This window comes from Amphiura filiformis, chromosome 2, assembly GCF_039555335.1.
Source record: "Amphiura filiformis chromosome 2, Afil_fr2py, whole genome shotgun sequence".
Classification (NCBI taxonomy): Eukaryota; Metazoa; Echinodermata; class Ophiuroidea; order Amphilepidida; family Amphiuridae; genus Amphiura; species Amphiura filiformis.
In genome coordinates, this window is record NC_092629.1 from 88,115,201 (window position 1) to 88,132,292 (window position 17,092).

A 17,092-nucleotide genomic window follows, 5' to 3' on the forward strand; every position below is an offset into this window, starting at 1 on the left:
TTGCTTTTTACTTTTTTACATGTGTCTCTTTTTCCACATTGCTGGCAATATATATCAAACAGTCATAATTGTAACCCACCACTTGAACAGGATTTAGCAAAAGCAAACAAAGACCAGAGCTATTAAAAGTTCTATAGCCGGCCATCTAGAAGCTTATTATCCACTTCAACAATAGGATTATTGATTAGTTTTTGACTATCAAAATAAGACGGAAGTCGGGCCAGCTTAAGTTATCGATGAATACGACCTTCGTACACATTTTACACCGTAACACAGAATACAATTTAGGGAATTTACGGCTCGTTTGTGCTGCCGGGTCACATATTATTATATTTTCTGGCACTGAACAGTCGATATGTGAATGAACATGATCAATGAACCAATCACTCTAATAATGGTGTCGCTGCAGTTGGGCAATATATTTTTGCAAAGTAATGTCTAGCATAACATGAAGAGCTCTGTTGCAAAAGCCCTTACATCCACTTTTGGCTGAAATTGAGTTATTGACATGACATTATAGTGTGTGTAAAAATACACATTTTGGTGGTTGTTTGAACTTCATACCACTTTCCCTTCCGGAGATATCGTATATTTCCCGTTTGGGAAATCTTAGGGAATTTCCCGAAATCTGAAGTTAAAATGAATATAAAATATTAGGAAAATAATTTCTTGATGTATAATGTTCTTAAACTATTAAAACCAAAAGGAACTATTTTTGGGTCACTAGGGTTGGAAAAAATCATTATAATTAACGAAAGCTTCGGAAATGCTCAAAAACATCATTTTCCCGGATTTGATTAAACATTCATAATTAGAAAAGTAAATAAGATAATTCAATTTTCTTTTTGATTTTGAAAGCATTAGTCAAGTTACATAAAGTAGTGCAAACAAATGGGCTCAAATTTGATTGCAAAGGTGGTTTCTAGATAAGGGGTAAATTTATTTTGTTGCAAAAGCCCTTACATCCACAAAAGGCGTGATATTAAAGAAATAATAAAATAAATAGGAAGGCTTGAAAATAGTACCAACACTATTCTTTTAGTTTCTATTCATCAACACTTTATCCGAACCCAAATTGAATCAAATCGAACAAGTAATACTTGCACAAATTAAAAAAGCTGTTTTTCTCGAAAAGTCAAAAGTGGATGTAAAGGGTTTTGAAACAAGATTCTTCAATGTCATGTCAAATGTATTCTATGAAATTTATTTTTAAAAACTATGGGGAATCGCGCACAGTGCAGTTTTTGGGTTGAGAAAAAATACCCGTTCACATGGTGACCCAAATCATGAAAATCAGAATACAATGTTAAAATTTCTTATCTACCAAAAGAGGCAAGAGGTTTTTTCCGTGCTCATGGTCATTTAAGGAAAAAATATTGTTAAATCAAAAAATCTGATCGACACTTTTTTTGTCACTATACAATAATACTCTGCCTACTAGCCATAGGCTTCAACATAAAAGGTCCAAGTTTGAGATGTTTTCTACAAAAATCAAGAGCTATCTCAAGAACCAATTAACTAATGCTAAGGTGTGTAGGACTGCTCATTTTAATCAAGTTTATAATGGTGATTCAAAATAAGGGCATGAACATGTTCAATTCTGAAATGACAGGGTCAATATAATATCATTACCAAAACAGGTGAGTTAGTGAACATGTAGGCATGACGCACCCATAAATCTGTGCCACATGCACTACATTACAATCATGTTAATACGTAGTACGTGACTCCATAGCTCCACCAACGACACCGTCATGCTTTTACAGCACTTAGAACCGCGAAACTGCGCGTAGTATTCAAGGCGGGGGAATCACATAAGGGATTTTCCCATGTAAGTCGAGTCACTGAGTGTATTTTTGGCGCGTTGCAAACTTGACTTTGCAGACGACGTGACTCTCTAATACTACGATGGAAATAATGGATTTTTTCAAAGCGATATTCTGGAATCTTATCGTAGCGGTATTGGGTAAGTTGTTATACTTACTGTATCGACATTTTTATCCAATCATAAGTTTGTTTGCAAATTATTATACAATGAACATGAAGACATATGCCTAATGAAGACATGATTGTATGTAACGTACATGTAATGAGCAGTAGCGCATCGAATAGGGGAATAGTGTCAGTCCCAAACTGCTCTTACCACTGTTTACGGAGCAACTCCATCTAAAGGCCAGAAATCAAGCAGAATTACCCTGTGAATCTCCATCTCACTATGGACCACAATGGCCTCATCCCAAAGGCATAGTTCAATAACCTCAATTAAACAATCATAGTGTAAAATTTGACCTCAAGTTGCAGAGTATGAGTTTTTGTACCCAAATTTTCAAAGGTCATTCAATGAATGTGCGAATGTATTGGGATATAGAACTGTGCACTAATAGATGAGAATGTTTTGGATCCTAGAGTCTTGCCGCCCAGTAAACAACTTGGCGCTAAATTCGAGTTTAAGTTGCAAATTGGGACTGTAAACGCCAAATTTCGAAATATTGTAAAATTAAAGCTTGCGTATAAGGCTTACTTAAACAAACAAGTAATGGTTGTGTTTCATCTGATGTCATAACTTTTCCCGCTCTATTTTCACTTTCATATTCAAAGTTTATTTAATTTTCTAGCTCCCACTATAGGCATTAGATTTTGTCTTTGAAGGTAGGCATAGAAGTGTAATTTAAGTTCCCAATTAATAAATCAGTTTCATAGGTCAACGGGTTCCATAAATTAAGCATTCAAAAAGGCATTGTTACAAAGCGTTATAGTAATAAAAGTCAGTATGGACATTAAGGCTATATGTTACCATTCTGCATTATGTATTTATTTATTTATTTATTTACGGGTCCTATGTCTATTTATTTATTTGTTTATTTACTGACATTTGAAAAACATCGTACATTAGATAAATATCAGTATTGATTTATTCTATTCAGCAATATCAAGGACTACTATCAAACTTCTCACAGCAAATAGCTAGTTGGCTTAGTGGTAATGCATTGAGTTTCAGAACCGCGAGGTCCCGGGGTCGATTCCCAGCTCTGCCTAATTTTTTTTCAAGGCTGGGAAAAATATCAATTTCTGAACTGCTAACTTATTTGGCACGCGATCTGAGTTATTTCTTTTCTGATGGCTGTGTCTCTTGCAGGCACACTCCCTCTGGAATCCAAACCAGGTTCCTGCCCATTACCCCTCCCTTAATCTGGCAAGCGCAACAAATTTGCCTTTGCCATTTAGGTGTACTTTGGGACATGTGTAAACATTACAAATATGCAAAAAATTCATTTATCAACACTAAGATGTATTCTTTCACTTGAAACTGATAAAATACAACTTGCTAATATTTACTCGTATTTTTGCTTGATTTGTTTCACTTTTTTCAATTCTAAAAAGTCACATGGATCAAGCTTAGTAAATTGGCGGGAAATAATGAGTCAGAAATGCGCGAAAGCGAAATATTTTGATTACGCGCGCCATTCACTTAGCGTGACGCGGCGCAACTCTGCGAGTTTGTCCAACACAGTCTAGGCGCATTCGGTTTGTTGTTCACGCCAGCAAATGTGGTGTAAACAAAACAAAAATTTGGAGTAAAAATGCCACTTAGATTTTTTAATTATTTTGAATTTTGGCGCACTGAAAGCAGACATTATAGATTTATTGGTGCAAAAAGATGCATATTTAGACCACGCACCAGATACAGCTTTTACAACCGTGAAAGTCTTACCGTTTTAAAATATAAGGACGTTTTGTGCATAATTTTGACATTTTTATACTAAAACGTCGATTTCTCAGAGTTCACTTTTGACAATATTGCACGATTTTTGTGACAAGATAACTCGAAAAATATGCGAGCAAAAGGTAAACTTTTTGCACTATCGTTTAGAGTACATCAAAGCCTATGGAAGGTTTTCTCATTTTTTTGAAATATTTGTTTTAAACAAAAATATACACCATTCTGTGCAATTTTTAGCTTAATAGAGTGACAAAATTGCTTTTTTCACATGTTTTTTTTCAATATTTCGAAAAAAATGACGAATTTCAAAAAAATAAAAAAACCTTCCCTAATTTCATGTCTCTTCTTTATGAAAAGCTAACTGAATTTTTTTTACTCCGAATGGATTTTTTTCTAAGTTGTCACAAAAAAATTGGGGTAAAAAGGTGAATTTTTGTGATTTTTTCAAAAACTCGAGATTTTTGAACAAATCTGACGTCACCATGGGATTCCTTGACTCATTTCCTTTCCAAAAATGTATAGTTTTATATACTTTTGACATACAATTCAGAAATAATGATGCTCGAAAAGGTCCATGTTCTCTCCCATTACACTAGCCTTAAGAGCATCAACTCATCTTGTACATGATAGTACTCAACTCCAAGAATTTACTATTTAAATAGTATAGACCTACATTTGGATACCGAGGCATTGGCTTAACGTATGTCTGTGTATTGACATAAATTAGTGTCTATACTGATAATGTTGGCTATTCCAGAAATTAAAGGCAACCCCCTAAAGAAAACATGGGATTCCCAAAGTTTTTCACCAGTTTTTGCTCTGGGAACCCCCCCAAAAAAATATATATTTTCACAACCCTAAAGAAGACATGGGAATTCCCAAGAAAAAGACACTTTTTTATTTTAGGCTTGGGAATTCCCAAAAAATTAGGCAAACATTTGCCTGTCTTCTTTAGAGACACTGGGAATTCCCAATTTTTTAATCATTTTATTGTCAAAATGTGAATTTCCATTTTATTTAAATCAAATTTTGGTCTGGGAATTCCCAAACTTACATGTCTTCTTTAGGGGGGGGGGTGCCATTGATTTCTGAAATAGCTCAATGTCTACGTACTTTTGTATATACCATGCCTACCTCAGGAGCAAAATGTACATTAACAGTGTACAAGCATGTTATTTGTATCAGTTGGACTTGCTAGCTATCACCTATAGCCTACATTGTTCTATTCATGGCGTACTATAATTGTTCACCTGCTACGTACAATGTAGCTACCTTTATACCTAATGACCAAACTACGTTTTGTGCAACACATAGGCTCTCAGACATAAGGTATCAGGCATTAGCGCCAATCCGGCTTGCAATTGGGGGGAGCAATATTAACGACGGGTACAATTCTGGTTTACTTTGCTCACCATATGTTTAGGGTTAGGGTTAGAGTAAGGGTTATGTTAGAGTTATAATTAGGGTTGTAATTAGGGTTAGGGTTATAATTAGAATGGGTTACGATTAGGGTTAGGGTTATACTTGAACGCAGGGTATACCAGAATTATTCCAGCAATATTAATCACATTCAAAGCTCGTTGCTGTCTACTGAAGATAACAATATTAATCACATGTACTGGTTTACACTGCATGCGCACGCTATGTTTTAGGGTTAGGGTTAGGGTTAGGGTTATAATTAGAATGGGTTACGATTAGGGTTAGGGTTATACTTGTACGCAGGGTATACCAGAATTATTCCAGCAATATTAATCACATTCAAAGCTCGTTGCTGTCTACTGAAGATAACAATATTAATCACATGTACTCGTTTACACTGCATGCGCACGCTATGTTTTAGGGTTAGGGTTAGGGTTAGGGTTATAATTAGAATGGGTTACGATTAGGGTTAGGGTTATACTTGTACGCAGGGTATACCAGAATTATTCCAGCAATATTAATCACATTCAAAGCTCGTTGCTGTCTACTGAAGATAACAATATTAATCACATGTACTGGTTTACACTGCATGCGCACGCTATGTTTTAGGGTTAGGGTTAGGGTTAGGGTTATGTTAGAGTTATAATTAGGGTTATAATTAGGGTTAGGGTTATAATTAGAATGGGTTACGATTAGGGTTAGGGTTATACTTGAACGCAGGGTATACCAGAATTATTCCAGCAATATTAATCACATTCAAAGCTCGTTGCTGTCTACTGAAGATAACAATATTAATCACATGTACTGGTTTACACTGCATGCGCACGCTATGTTTTAGGGTTAGGGTTAGGGTTATGTTAAAGTTATAAATAGGGTTAGGGTTATAATTAGAGTGGGTTACGATTAGGGTTAGGGTTATACCTGTACGCAGGGTATACCATAATTATTTCAGAAATATTAATCACATTCCAAACTCCTTGCTGTCTACTGAAGTTAGCAATATTAATCACATTCTAAACTTGCTACTGGCTACTGAAGCTTGAATATAGCAATATTATTCACATTCTAAACTTGCTACTCGCTACAGCAGCTTGAATATAGCAATATTAATCACATTCTAAACTCGTTGCTGTCTGCTGATGATAGCAATATTTATCACATTCTAAACTCGTTGCTGTCCACTGAAGATAGCAACATTAATCACATTATAAACTCGTTGCTAATCTCATTCTAAACTCGCTACTCTCTACTGAAGATAGCGATATTATTCACATTCTAAACACGCTACTCTCTACTGAAGTTAGCAATATTAATCACATTAAAACTCATGTCTGTCTACTGAAGATAGTAATATTAATCACATTCTAAATTCGTTGCTGTCTACTGAAGATAGCAATATTAATCACATTCTAAACGTGTTACTGTCATATAAAAGATAGCAATATTAATCGAATTCTAACCTCGCTGCTGTCTGCTGAAGATAGCAATATTAATAGAATTTTAACCTCGCTGCTGTCTACTGAAGATAGCAATATTAATCAATTGTAACTTCGCTGCTGCCTACTGAAGATAGCATGTGTATTGCATTCTAAACTGAGGATAGTAATGTTCATCATATTATAACTCGTCGCTTTGTAATGATGTCGACAGTGTGCAGCAAATATTAAACTCGCTGTCTACTGAGGTTGTAGCAATGGTTATCTAAACTGAGTCTACTGTAAAAAGTCTACAGAACATGCTGAAGGTAGCAAGATCCACAAGCCTCATCACACTTTACAGGTTGTCGCTGATCACTACGGCCCCCACATCATTCCATAAACCATTTAACCAAATCAGGGACTTTTGCTGCTTCAAGAGCGCACACCCTAGACATTCCACAAATAACTTTCGAACCAGGATCAGCTCCCCGAGTTTCGTACGGGTTACAACGAGACAATTAGCAGTAAGTTCCTTGTCCAGGGGAATTTCAAGCTGACTCAATTTTCCACGAGAGTATAATAAGCACCGCCAGGGTTCGAACCCGCAACCTCTCGCACCATAGTCGAACGCCTTAACGATTGAGCTAACTTGTCCGCTTATTATGGTACCGCTAGTGAATAACCCAGCTTAATTTTAGTATCCATAGCGGCCATCTTGAATATTTCTAATTGCCCAAGGGTTACCAGTTTACATCCCCAAAAATCTTATTTTGTACCACTGAAAGAGTAATAATCAGCAAAGAAAACTACTTTAACTGGCAAAACCATCTAACCTTGCTCTGCCACCGGACTATATGTAATTCACTGCGGTTACCCGTGTAACAACACAACTCAAGTACTACAAAGAAGTTCAGATAATTCAGAGAGCAATTTGTACAAACAAGATCCTTCATAAAATTGGTAGAATTGATTCTCCACGTTGTGGTTTTTGAAATATTTCTGAGGAATCCTTGGTGCATTTATTTTGTGATTGTGACAAAACCAAGTGCTTGTGAAACAGTCCGACCCAATTTATTGAAAGTAAGACTGGTGTTAATATTGCACTATCTAACTACCAAAAAATGTTTGGAATTAATGTATATGACTCTGAGCACATAAATGTCATTAACTTTCTGATATTATGTCTGAAGTTTTATATTCATAGATGTAAATTTCTCCCAGTTTCCAAGCTTTCATGAACTTTGGTAGAATGAAACCTAACATAGAATATAAGATTGCTGAAGGTAAAGGTAAACTGGGTAAACATTTTAAGAAATTTGACCTTAACGTCGATTGAGATCAATTTGCCTGTCAACTTGTATTTAATTGCACTTCCACCTTTTTTTCACATTTATTTTCCTCAATCTGCAGCTGGGGTGAAAATAACATGGGAAATTTGTCCTCTTGTCTTTGTCATTGTTGTTTGTGCTGTTTCTGTTTTGTCCTTTTGGTTTATAATTTAAAAAAATATCATAAAATCAGCCATCTTTTTTTTTTTTTTTTGTATGAAAAAGATTAAAAAAGAGAAGTTCAGATAATTGTGAATGAATTGTGAATGGACCTTAATATACACCGACTGCTGTATAAATAAGGGTAACTCTTTTTTAAAGAAACCTTCTATATAATATAAAACAGAATAAATTAAATGTAGACAAAAATACTTCTGACTTTGACAAATAAGACATCGAACCCCACGATTAAATCAAACTTAAGTTAAATGTGAATTTGAATATGTGATGATACACCGATTGCTGTATAAGTAAGGATAATATTTTGTATGAAGAAACCCTCAAACCAGAATAAATAAAATGTAACACAAAATACGTCTGACTTTGATAAAATAGACATCGAACTCCATTAAATCAATCTTTATCACTTTACGCCAGAGATACGTTGCATAGCTCTTCTTGTTTACAGATCAAAAACCGGCTGACATTTTTGGCTTTGAGTGTCATTCACGTGGAACAAACACAATCACTATGGAATTGGCGTTAAGGAAAACACAAAGGCACACATACAATGCCAAGTCCACGTGCCATGTATAATAACACCTCCAATTTATCAAATTGTACTTAGCAAAATATCGTTTCATGTTCGGAGAATTTAGCTGTAGTTCTGGTGTATATAAGGTGTAGTCAATTCATATATTGTGAATCTACTCCTGAAAGTAAAATACACAATAAAAGTGTTAATTTAATTTGTAACTTAATTTAGTATCTTTTGGTACCTTATTGAATAAAAGGCATTATGTTTTAGTACACATTATGAATGACGACATCAGAAGATAGTAGATTGGTGTTTGCGACGTTAACTCACGTACATAGGGGTGTGATTAATGTATATATGTATTTTCCTCTATCATCTGTGATTTCTAACATGTGTATTTTGTTATTAATATTTTTCATCACTGTTTATTTTATACTTATTTTGTCTTAGTTCAAATAATTTTATGTTATTTTCTTTTATTATGTTATGTGAAATTATATTATATTATATTATATTATATTATATTATATTATATTATATTATATTATATTATTTTATATTATATTATTTTATATTATTTTATATTATTTTATATTATATTATATTATATTATTTTATATTATATTATATTATATTATATTATATTATATTATATTATATTATATTATATTATATTATATTATATTTTCTGGCACTGAACAGTCGATATGTGAATGAACATGATCAATGAACCAGTCACTTTAATAATGGTGTCGCTGCAGTTGGGCAATACATTTTTGCAAAGTAATGTCTAGCATAACATGTCAAATGTATTCTATGAAATTTATTTTTAAAAACTATGGGGAATCGCGCACAGTGCAGTTTTTGGGTTGAGAAAATAATACCCGTTCACATGGTGACCCAAATCATGAAAATCAGAATACAATGTTAAAATTTCTTATCTACCAAAAGAGGCAAGAGGTTTTTTCCGTGCTTATGGTCATTTAAGGAACAAAATATTGTTAAATCAAAAAACCTGATCGACAATTTTGTCGTCACTTTACAATAGTACTCTGCCTACTAGCCATAGGCTTCAACATAAAAGTTCCAAGTTTTCTACAAAAATCAAGAGCTATCTCAGGAACCAATTAACTAATGCTAAGGTGTGTAGGACTGCTCATTTTAATCAAGTTTATAATGGTGATTCAAATTAAGGGCATGAACATGTTCAATTCTGAAATGACAGGGTCAATATAATATCATTACCAAAACAGGTGAGTTAGTGAACATGTAGGCATGACGCACCCATTAATCTGTGCCACATACACTACATTACAACATCATGTTAATACGTACGTGACTCCATATATAGCTCCACCAACGACACCGTCATGCTTTTAGAACACTTAGAACCGCGAAACTGCTCGTAGTATTCAAGGCGGGGAATCACATAAGGGATTTTCCCATGTAAGTCGAGTCACTGAGTGTATTTTTGGCGCATTGCAAACTTGACTTTGCAGACGACGTGACTCTCTAATACTACGATGGAAATAAGGGATTTTTTCAAAGCGATATTCTGGAATCTTATCGTAGCGGTATTGGGTAAGTTGTTATACTTACTGTATCGACATTTTTATCCAATCATAAGTTTGTTTGCAAATTATTAATACAATGAACATGAAGACATATGCCTAATGAAGACATGATTGTTTGTAACGTGCATGTAATGAGTAGTAGCGCATCGAATAGGGGAATAGTGTCAGTCTCCAAACTGCTGTTACCACTGCTTACGGAGCAAGTTCATCTAAAGGCCAGAAATCAAGCAGAATTATCCTGTGAATCTCCTTCTTGCCGCCCAGTAAACAACTTGGGGCTAAAATCGAGTTTAAGATGCAAATTGGGACTGTAACCGCCAAATTTCACCTAAAAGTTGGGCGAAATATTGTAAAATTAAAGCTTGCGTAAGGCTTACTTAAACAAGTAATGGTTTTGTTTCATCTGATGTCATAACTTATATTTATCCCGCTCTATTCTCACTTTCATATTCAAAGTTCATTTAATTTTCTAGCTCCCACTGGGAATTATATTTGGTCTTTGAAGGTATGCCTACAAGTCTAATTTACGTCCCAAATTTGTAAATCAGTTTCCAAGATCAACTAAGATACTAGATAAACGTAACGGGTTCCACAAATTAAGCATTCACAAAAGGCATTGTTACACTGTTACTGCTTTGCGCACTTGTTAAGAAGGTTAATATCACCCCTAAAATGTAAAAAAAAAATATTTTGACAGAAAATGCATAGCCGTAAAAACCGTAGTTCTCTTAAGGGATCTGAAATGAGCGTTTAGAGCGTTTCGACAGTATTTTTTATGGGACATGAGAGCACCACAGACGTATCGAATTGCATTCTGAATACGAATAATGTCTTTCTGATATCAAATAATTTTCATTTTTTGAAAATACCGATATAATACAAATTTTATGACAAATTATAAAAATTTGATATTTTTCAAATTTTTGATATATAACAGTCCTCGAAGTAAATTTTATAAATCTAATTATATATTCTTAAAGTGTATGTAGCTGGGAGGAAAAGCCGACGATCAATTGACAATTTTGACCTTTCATATTGAAGATATGGATTTTTCTCCCAAAAAGACCTTATTTTTTTGTGTGTTTTGGGGAAAAAAATCCATATCTTCAATACGAAAGGTCAATATTTTCAATTGATCGTCAGCATTTCATCCCACCTACATACACGTTAAGTATAAATCATCAGATTTATAAAGTTTACTTCGAGTAGGCCTACTGTTAAATATCAAAAATATCAATTTTAATGATTTGCCATAAAATGTGTATTACATTGCGAATTTCAAAAAATCAAAATTATTTGATATCAGAATGACATTCTTCGTATTCAGAATGCAATTCGATATGTCTGATGTGCTCTAAGGTCCCACAATAAATACTGTCCAAACGTTCATACCCCTTCCCTTAAAGCCATGTTATATAAGATTTTCGTTAAATTTTAATGCTTGTATTCTTTCACAAAAATGATAAAGTGTTATTAGTAATAACTGTTAGCATGGACAGGAAGGCGATTTATTATCGTATTACTATGATAATACAAAATTGATGTGCATTCTTATATAAAAACGATTTAGAACTTGGCTGATTCCAAAATTCATCTATCATTTAAAAACAATACGAAAGGTGTTTCCTCACATACCACAGTCTTAGAGAGGACTTCGTTTTACAACAAAAACACGGGACGGGCATTGTTGATATTTTTGAAGGCATAATGTACAATGACCAAACGCAACGATTTTGCCCTTGACATTTAGGTGTAAGTTGAGACATGTGTAAACATTACAAATATGCAAAAAAAAAAAATCAGGTTTGATCGTACATACTGACTTAAAAAACGAATTACCATCTGACGTATAAGAGCATCAACTCATCTTGTACATGATAGTACTCAATTCCAAGAATTTCTTATTTAAATAGTATAGACCTACATTTGAATACCGATGCATTGCCTTAACGTATGTCTGTGCATTGGCATTATTAGTGTCTATACTGATAATGTCTGCGTACTTTTGTGTATACCATGCCTACCTCAGGATCCATATGTACTTTTACAGTGTCGTAAGCTGATATGAATGTTATTTGCATTAGTTGAACTTGTTAGCTATCACCTATATTGCTCTCTTCAAAGTGTACTATTATTATTCACTTGTTACATAGCTACCTTAGATAGCTACCTATAGATACCTAACATGCCTAATGACCAAACTAGTTTTCGTTCAACAGAGAGGCTCTCAGACATAAGAATATGGGGGGGGGGGGCAATATTAATCACAGACACAATTCTGGTTTACCCTGCTCACCCTATGTTTAGGGTTAGAGGTAGGGTTATGTTAGAGTTATAATTAGGGATAGGATTAGGCCTAGGGTTAGGGGTATAATTAGGGATAGGATTAGGCCTAGGGTTAGGGGTATAATTAGGATGTGTTAGGATGAGGGTTAGGGTTATAATTAGAGTGGGTTAGGATTAGGGTTAGGGTTAAATACTTGTACGCATGTATACCAGAATTAGTCCAGTAATATTAATCACATTCAAAACTCGTTGCTGTCTACTGAATATAGCAATATTAATCACATTCTAAACTCGTTGCTGTCTACTGAAGATAGCAATATTTATTAATCACATTCCAAACAGTCAACTGAAGATGACAATATTAATCACATTCTAGACTCGTTACTGTCTACTGAAGATAGCAATATCAATCACGTTCCAAACCGTCTACTGAAGATAGCAATATTATTCACATTCTAAACTCGTTGCTGTCTACTGAAGATAGCAATATTAATAACATTCAAAACTCTTTGCTGTCTACTGAAGATAGCAATAATTATTAATCACATTCCAAACAGTCTACTGAAGATAACAATATTAATCAAATTCTAGACTCGCTACTGTCTACTGAAGATAGCAATATCAATCACGTTCCAAACCGTCTACTGAAGATAGCAATATTAATCACATTCTAAACTCGTTGCTGTCTACTGAAGATAGCAATATTAATCACATGCAAAACTCGTTGCTGTCTACTGAAGATAGCAATATTAATCACATGCAAAACTCGTTGCTGTCTACTGAAGATAGCAATATTAATCACATTCAAAACTCGTTGCTGTCTACTGAAGATAGCAATATTAATCACATTATAAACTCGTTGCTGTCTACTGAAGATAGCAATATTAATCACATTATAAACTCGTTGCTCTCGCTGAAGATAGTAATATTAATCACATTATAAACCCGTTGCTCTCTACTGAAGATAGCAATATTAATCACATTCTAAACTCGTTGCTGTCTACTGAAGATAGCAATATTAATCACATGCAAAACTCGTTGCTGTCTACTGAAGATAGCAATATTAATCACATGCAAAACTCGTTGCTGTCTACTGAAGATAGCAATATTAATCACATTCAAAACTCGTTGCTGTCTACTGAAGATAGCAATATTAATCACATTCAAAACTCGTTGCTCTCTACTGAAGATAGCAATATTAATCACATTATAAACTCGTTGCTCTCGCTGAAGATAGCAATATTAATCACATTATAAACTCGTTGCTCTCTACCGAAGATAGCAATATTAATCACATTATAAACTCGTTGCTCTCTACTGAAGATAGCAACATTAATCACATTCTAAACCCGTTGCTCTCTACTGAAGATAGCAATATTAATCACATTATAAACTCGTTGCTGTCTACTGAAGTTAGCCATATTAATCACATTCTAAACTCATTTCTATCTACTGAATATAGTAAAATTAATCACATTCTAAAATCGTTGCTGTCTGCTGAAGATAGCAATATTAAGCACATTCTAAATTCCTTGCTGTCTACTGAAGATAGCAACATTCCTCATATTTCATACTCGATATACTCTCTACTGAAGATACCAGCATTCTAAACTCGTTGCTGAAGATAGCAACATTCATCATATTCTACACTCGGTACTCTCTACTGAAGATAGTAATATTAATCACATTCTAAATTCGTTGCTGTCCACTGAAGATAGCAATATCGAAATGCAACCTTCTCTGCTGTCTACTAAAGATAACAACATTAATCGAATTCTAACCTTGCTGCTTTCTACTGAAGATAGCAATATTAATCGAATTCTAACCTCGTTACTGACGATAATCATGATAATGCTTTCACGACGTTTTTGCGTATCTGCGGGTTTATTTGTTTTTGCGAAGTAGACCTGTAGGCAGTAAATTAGGTCGATTTGCGCATAGTCTGTGATTTGTCAAATATGTATGTTATGACGGACCTATCTTAATCCAGGGCGGACATGGGCATGAAAATCAGTAAACATAATTAGCTCCAGAGGCTTACTTTGTATGTATGTCATGTTCTTTTAGTTCCTGCATGTTTAATTGCATTAAAACTTAAAACAATATTGACAATTTACACAGGGTGTGCAAGATTGCAGAATTAATTGCATCTAATTCAGGTAATAACCGCGTTTGAAATCCTCCTGCATGTATGTAAGATAAATGTATGTTTTATTTTAGTGTGAATATGTATTGCAACTCAGAATAGCCCAGTGTGTGCTTTGTTCCCGAAAATGTGCATGTTTTATCAATTAATTTCCCAAGTACAGATTGATTGATCCATGAATTGAACTGAAAGAAATTAGTAAGTGTTGAAATGCACGACGGAAAAATCTCCAAAATAGTGCTTTTGGGGAGTTCGCAGAGTTGACTAACTTTGACTGCTCGTATAGAAGTAGGTATACGCGCAATAGCTGTCCTCATGTGAACATTAGGCAATTTACACATTGTTTTATACTCATCTACACATAGCAGCTACACAGGCAGCTATTGCACTTACCCGCTTCTGGCACTGAGCAGTCGACTTTTTCTATCAAGACGTACTTTTTAAAAAATGCTTCTAATGTTAAATGAAACATATTAGGTCATATTTTCTGCCTTAAAAGACTGATTTCGAGTTTACACAAGTCATGTGTACTGAGCACATTTCTTACCGCCAATACTTAGGCCTATACAAAATATGGCTTCAGAGTTATGGGGTGTTACTGTGCGCTTCATGTTTGTTATCGATTAAAAAAAGTCCAATTTATGCATGGATTAAGGAGATAATGGTTCTTTTTAAAGGAGAATACAGTTTAGTTTTACTCCTAATGACAATTGCTGCGTAAATGGGCCATACCATGATACAGTACGGATTTGACATTTTGACTAAGAAGTAAATATCACATAAATATCAGTCATGTCCTGGAGTCCACATGCCCTTTCTGTAAGATTACTAAACTTGAGTCAAATTTGTCTGAATTGTGATAGTTCAATACCCTCCACTCAGAAATTGGCTATTGCAGTTGAAATCCACACACCCCTTATGAAAGACATGGCTTAATCTCTCACAGAGGGAATTTCAACTAGGATAGCCCAATCAGAACTGAATATTGCCCACATGATGTAAAGTATGGATATTTGTGCTCAATGCTATGAGTGCAGACGCTTGTGGATTGGCATGTCTCGGATCATATAATTATGAGATTATGCGCAAAATATTAACAAATTCTTAAACGTACAAATTAAGTTAGGTTGTCATTTCTGTGGGATTTACAAAATGTAATGTTATTGTTTGTATTCATTATATTTGAGAAAATGAGAAAAGATAACATTTTCCATTGTGATGTCAACATGGTCAAGTTGAAAAAGATTTCTTTGTATTGCATCGCCAGAAGAAAGTGACTGTCTCCAGAACATCATTCATGAATAAAGCCAGATACCCTTTGATCTTGAGAAGACAGTATGGGGTAACCCGGGGCAGTGTTTTTTTTTTTTTTTTTTTTTTGTAATTGTTAGCCCATTTTCGTCAAATTTTGCCCCCTTTCTGGAAATTTGCCTTGCGTCCTAACTTTTGCATCTTTTGGCAGATCAATGTTCATACAAATTCTATTTATCAGGTATTGATTTTTCTTTAAAAAGAAAGGAAGACTGATTGAATGAAACCAACCTCTGATATATTTTTAAAAGTATTGAACTAATAAAAGGTGACCAGCCAAAACTGTTAAACTGCATGTCAAAACTAGCTATATATATTGTGAGGTCAGAACGAGAGCATACACGTTGCTATCTTTTAGCGAGAATATAATGTGATGCACGTTGTTATCTTCAATAGACAGCAGCGAGAATAAAATGTGATATACGTTGCTAATTTCAGTAGATAGCAGCAAGAATATGATGTTAATACATGTTGTTATCTTCAGTAGACAGCAGCAGGAATAAAATGTGATGCTATCTTCAGCAAAATAAACGTCATATACATTGTTATTAGAGTCACGCGGTAGCATGACCAGCAAGTTTTTAAAAAAAACGACTGATAAAGAAGAATAAACAGATGCGCCGCGAGACTATATTTACACGGAACAAAACGCTATTGTTCTATGATATTTTTCGCTGCGTACAAAATATATCTAAAACCATGCTAAATCGTATTTACTGTCCAAAGTGTCATATTTTAACAACTCTTTATTTCAAAAAGTTACACCAATCTTACAGTCAATCCGATTGTTTGATAATAAACAAACATTCTTGCTTTATTTCACGCGGTATTTCATAGCTAAAATTAGTGGCAAATCATAGCTAATCATACAGATATCCACAATCTTTCGTCACTGCTACAGCCATACATGGCTGTCACTGTCGCACTAATTTTTCAGATTCACTTTCAAATATACCCAGGCAATTTCCTGGATACCCTACATACAAATTCTGGACCCCATTCGCCAAAAAATCAAGTTTTTCACAATTCTCTTATTCTCTCCGGACCACAGCATATATTCATATTAATAAATACTCCACTTTCACACAGCGTAATAACGGGACGTCCCCGTGGCGAAGTGGTTAAGGCCATGGACTTCTAATCCATTCATGAATGTTTGCTCAAGTTCGAAACTTCCCACCACTTTTTTTTA

At 34.4% G+C, this 17,092-nt stretch overlaps 1 protein-coding gene across 1 annotated transcript in view; it reads left to right on the top strand.

The window, feature by feature from the left end:
• The first annotated feature begins 10,065 nt into the window (after positions 1–10,065).
• Positions 10,066–17,092, top strand: part of LOC140144367 (carbonic anhydrase 1-like) — a 42,553-nt gene continuing 35,526 nt past the window's right edge. The window contains exon 1 of the mRNA XM_072166188.1: positions 10,066–10,164. Within this exon, the coding sequence (XP_072022289.1) occupies positions 10,107–10,164 (58 nt within the window). The 5' untranslated portion in view covers positions 10,066–10,106. The remainder of the gene's footprint in view (positions 10,165–17,092) is intronic.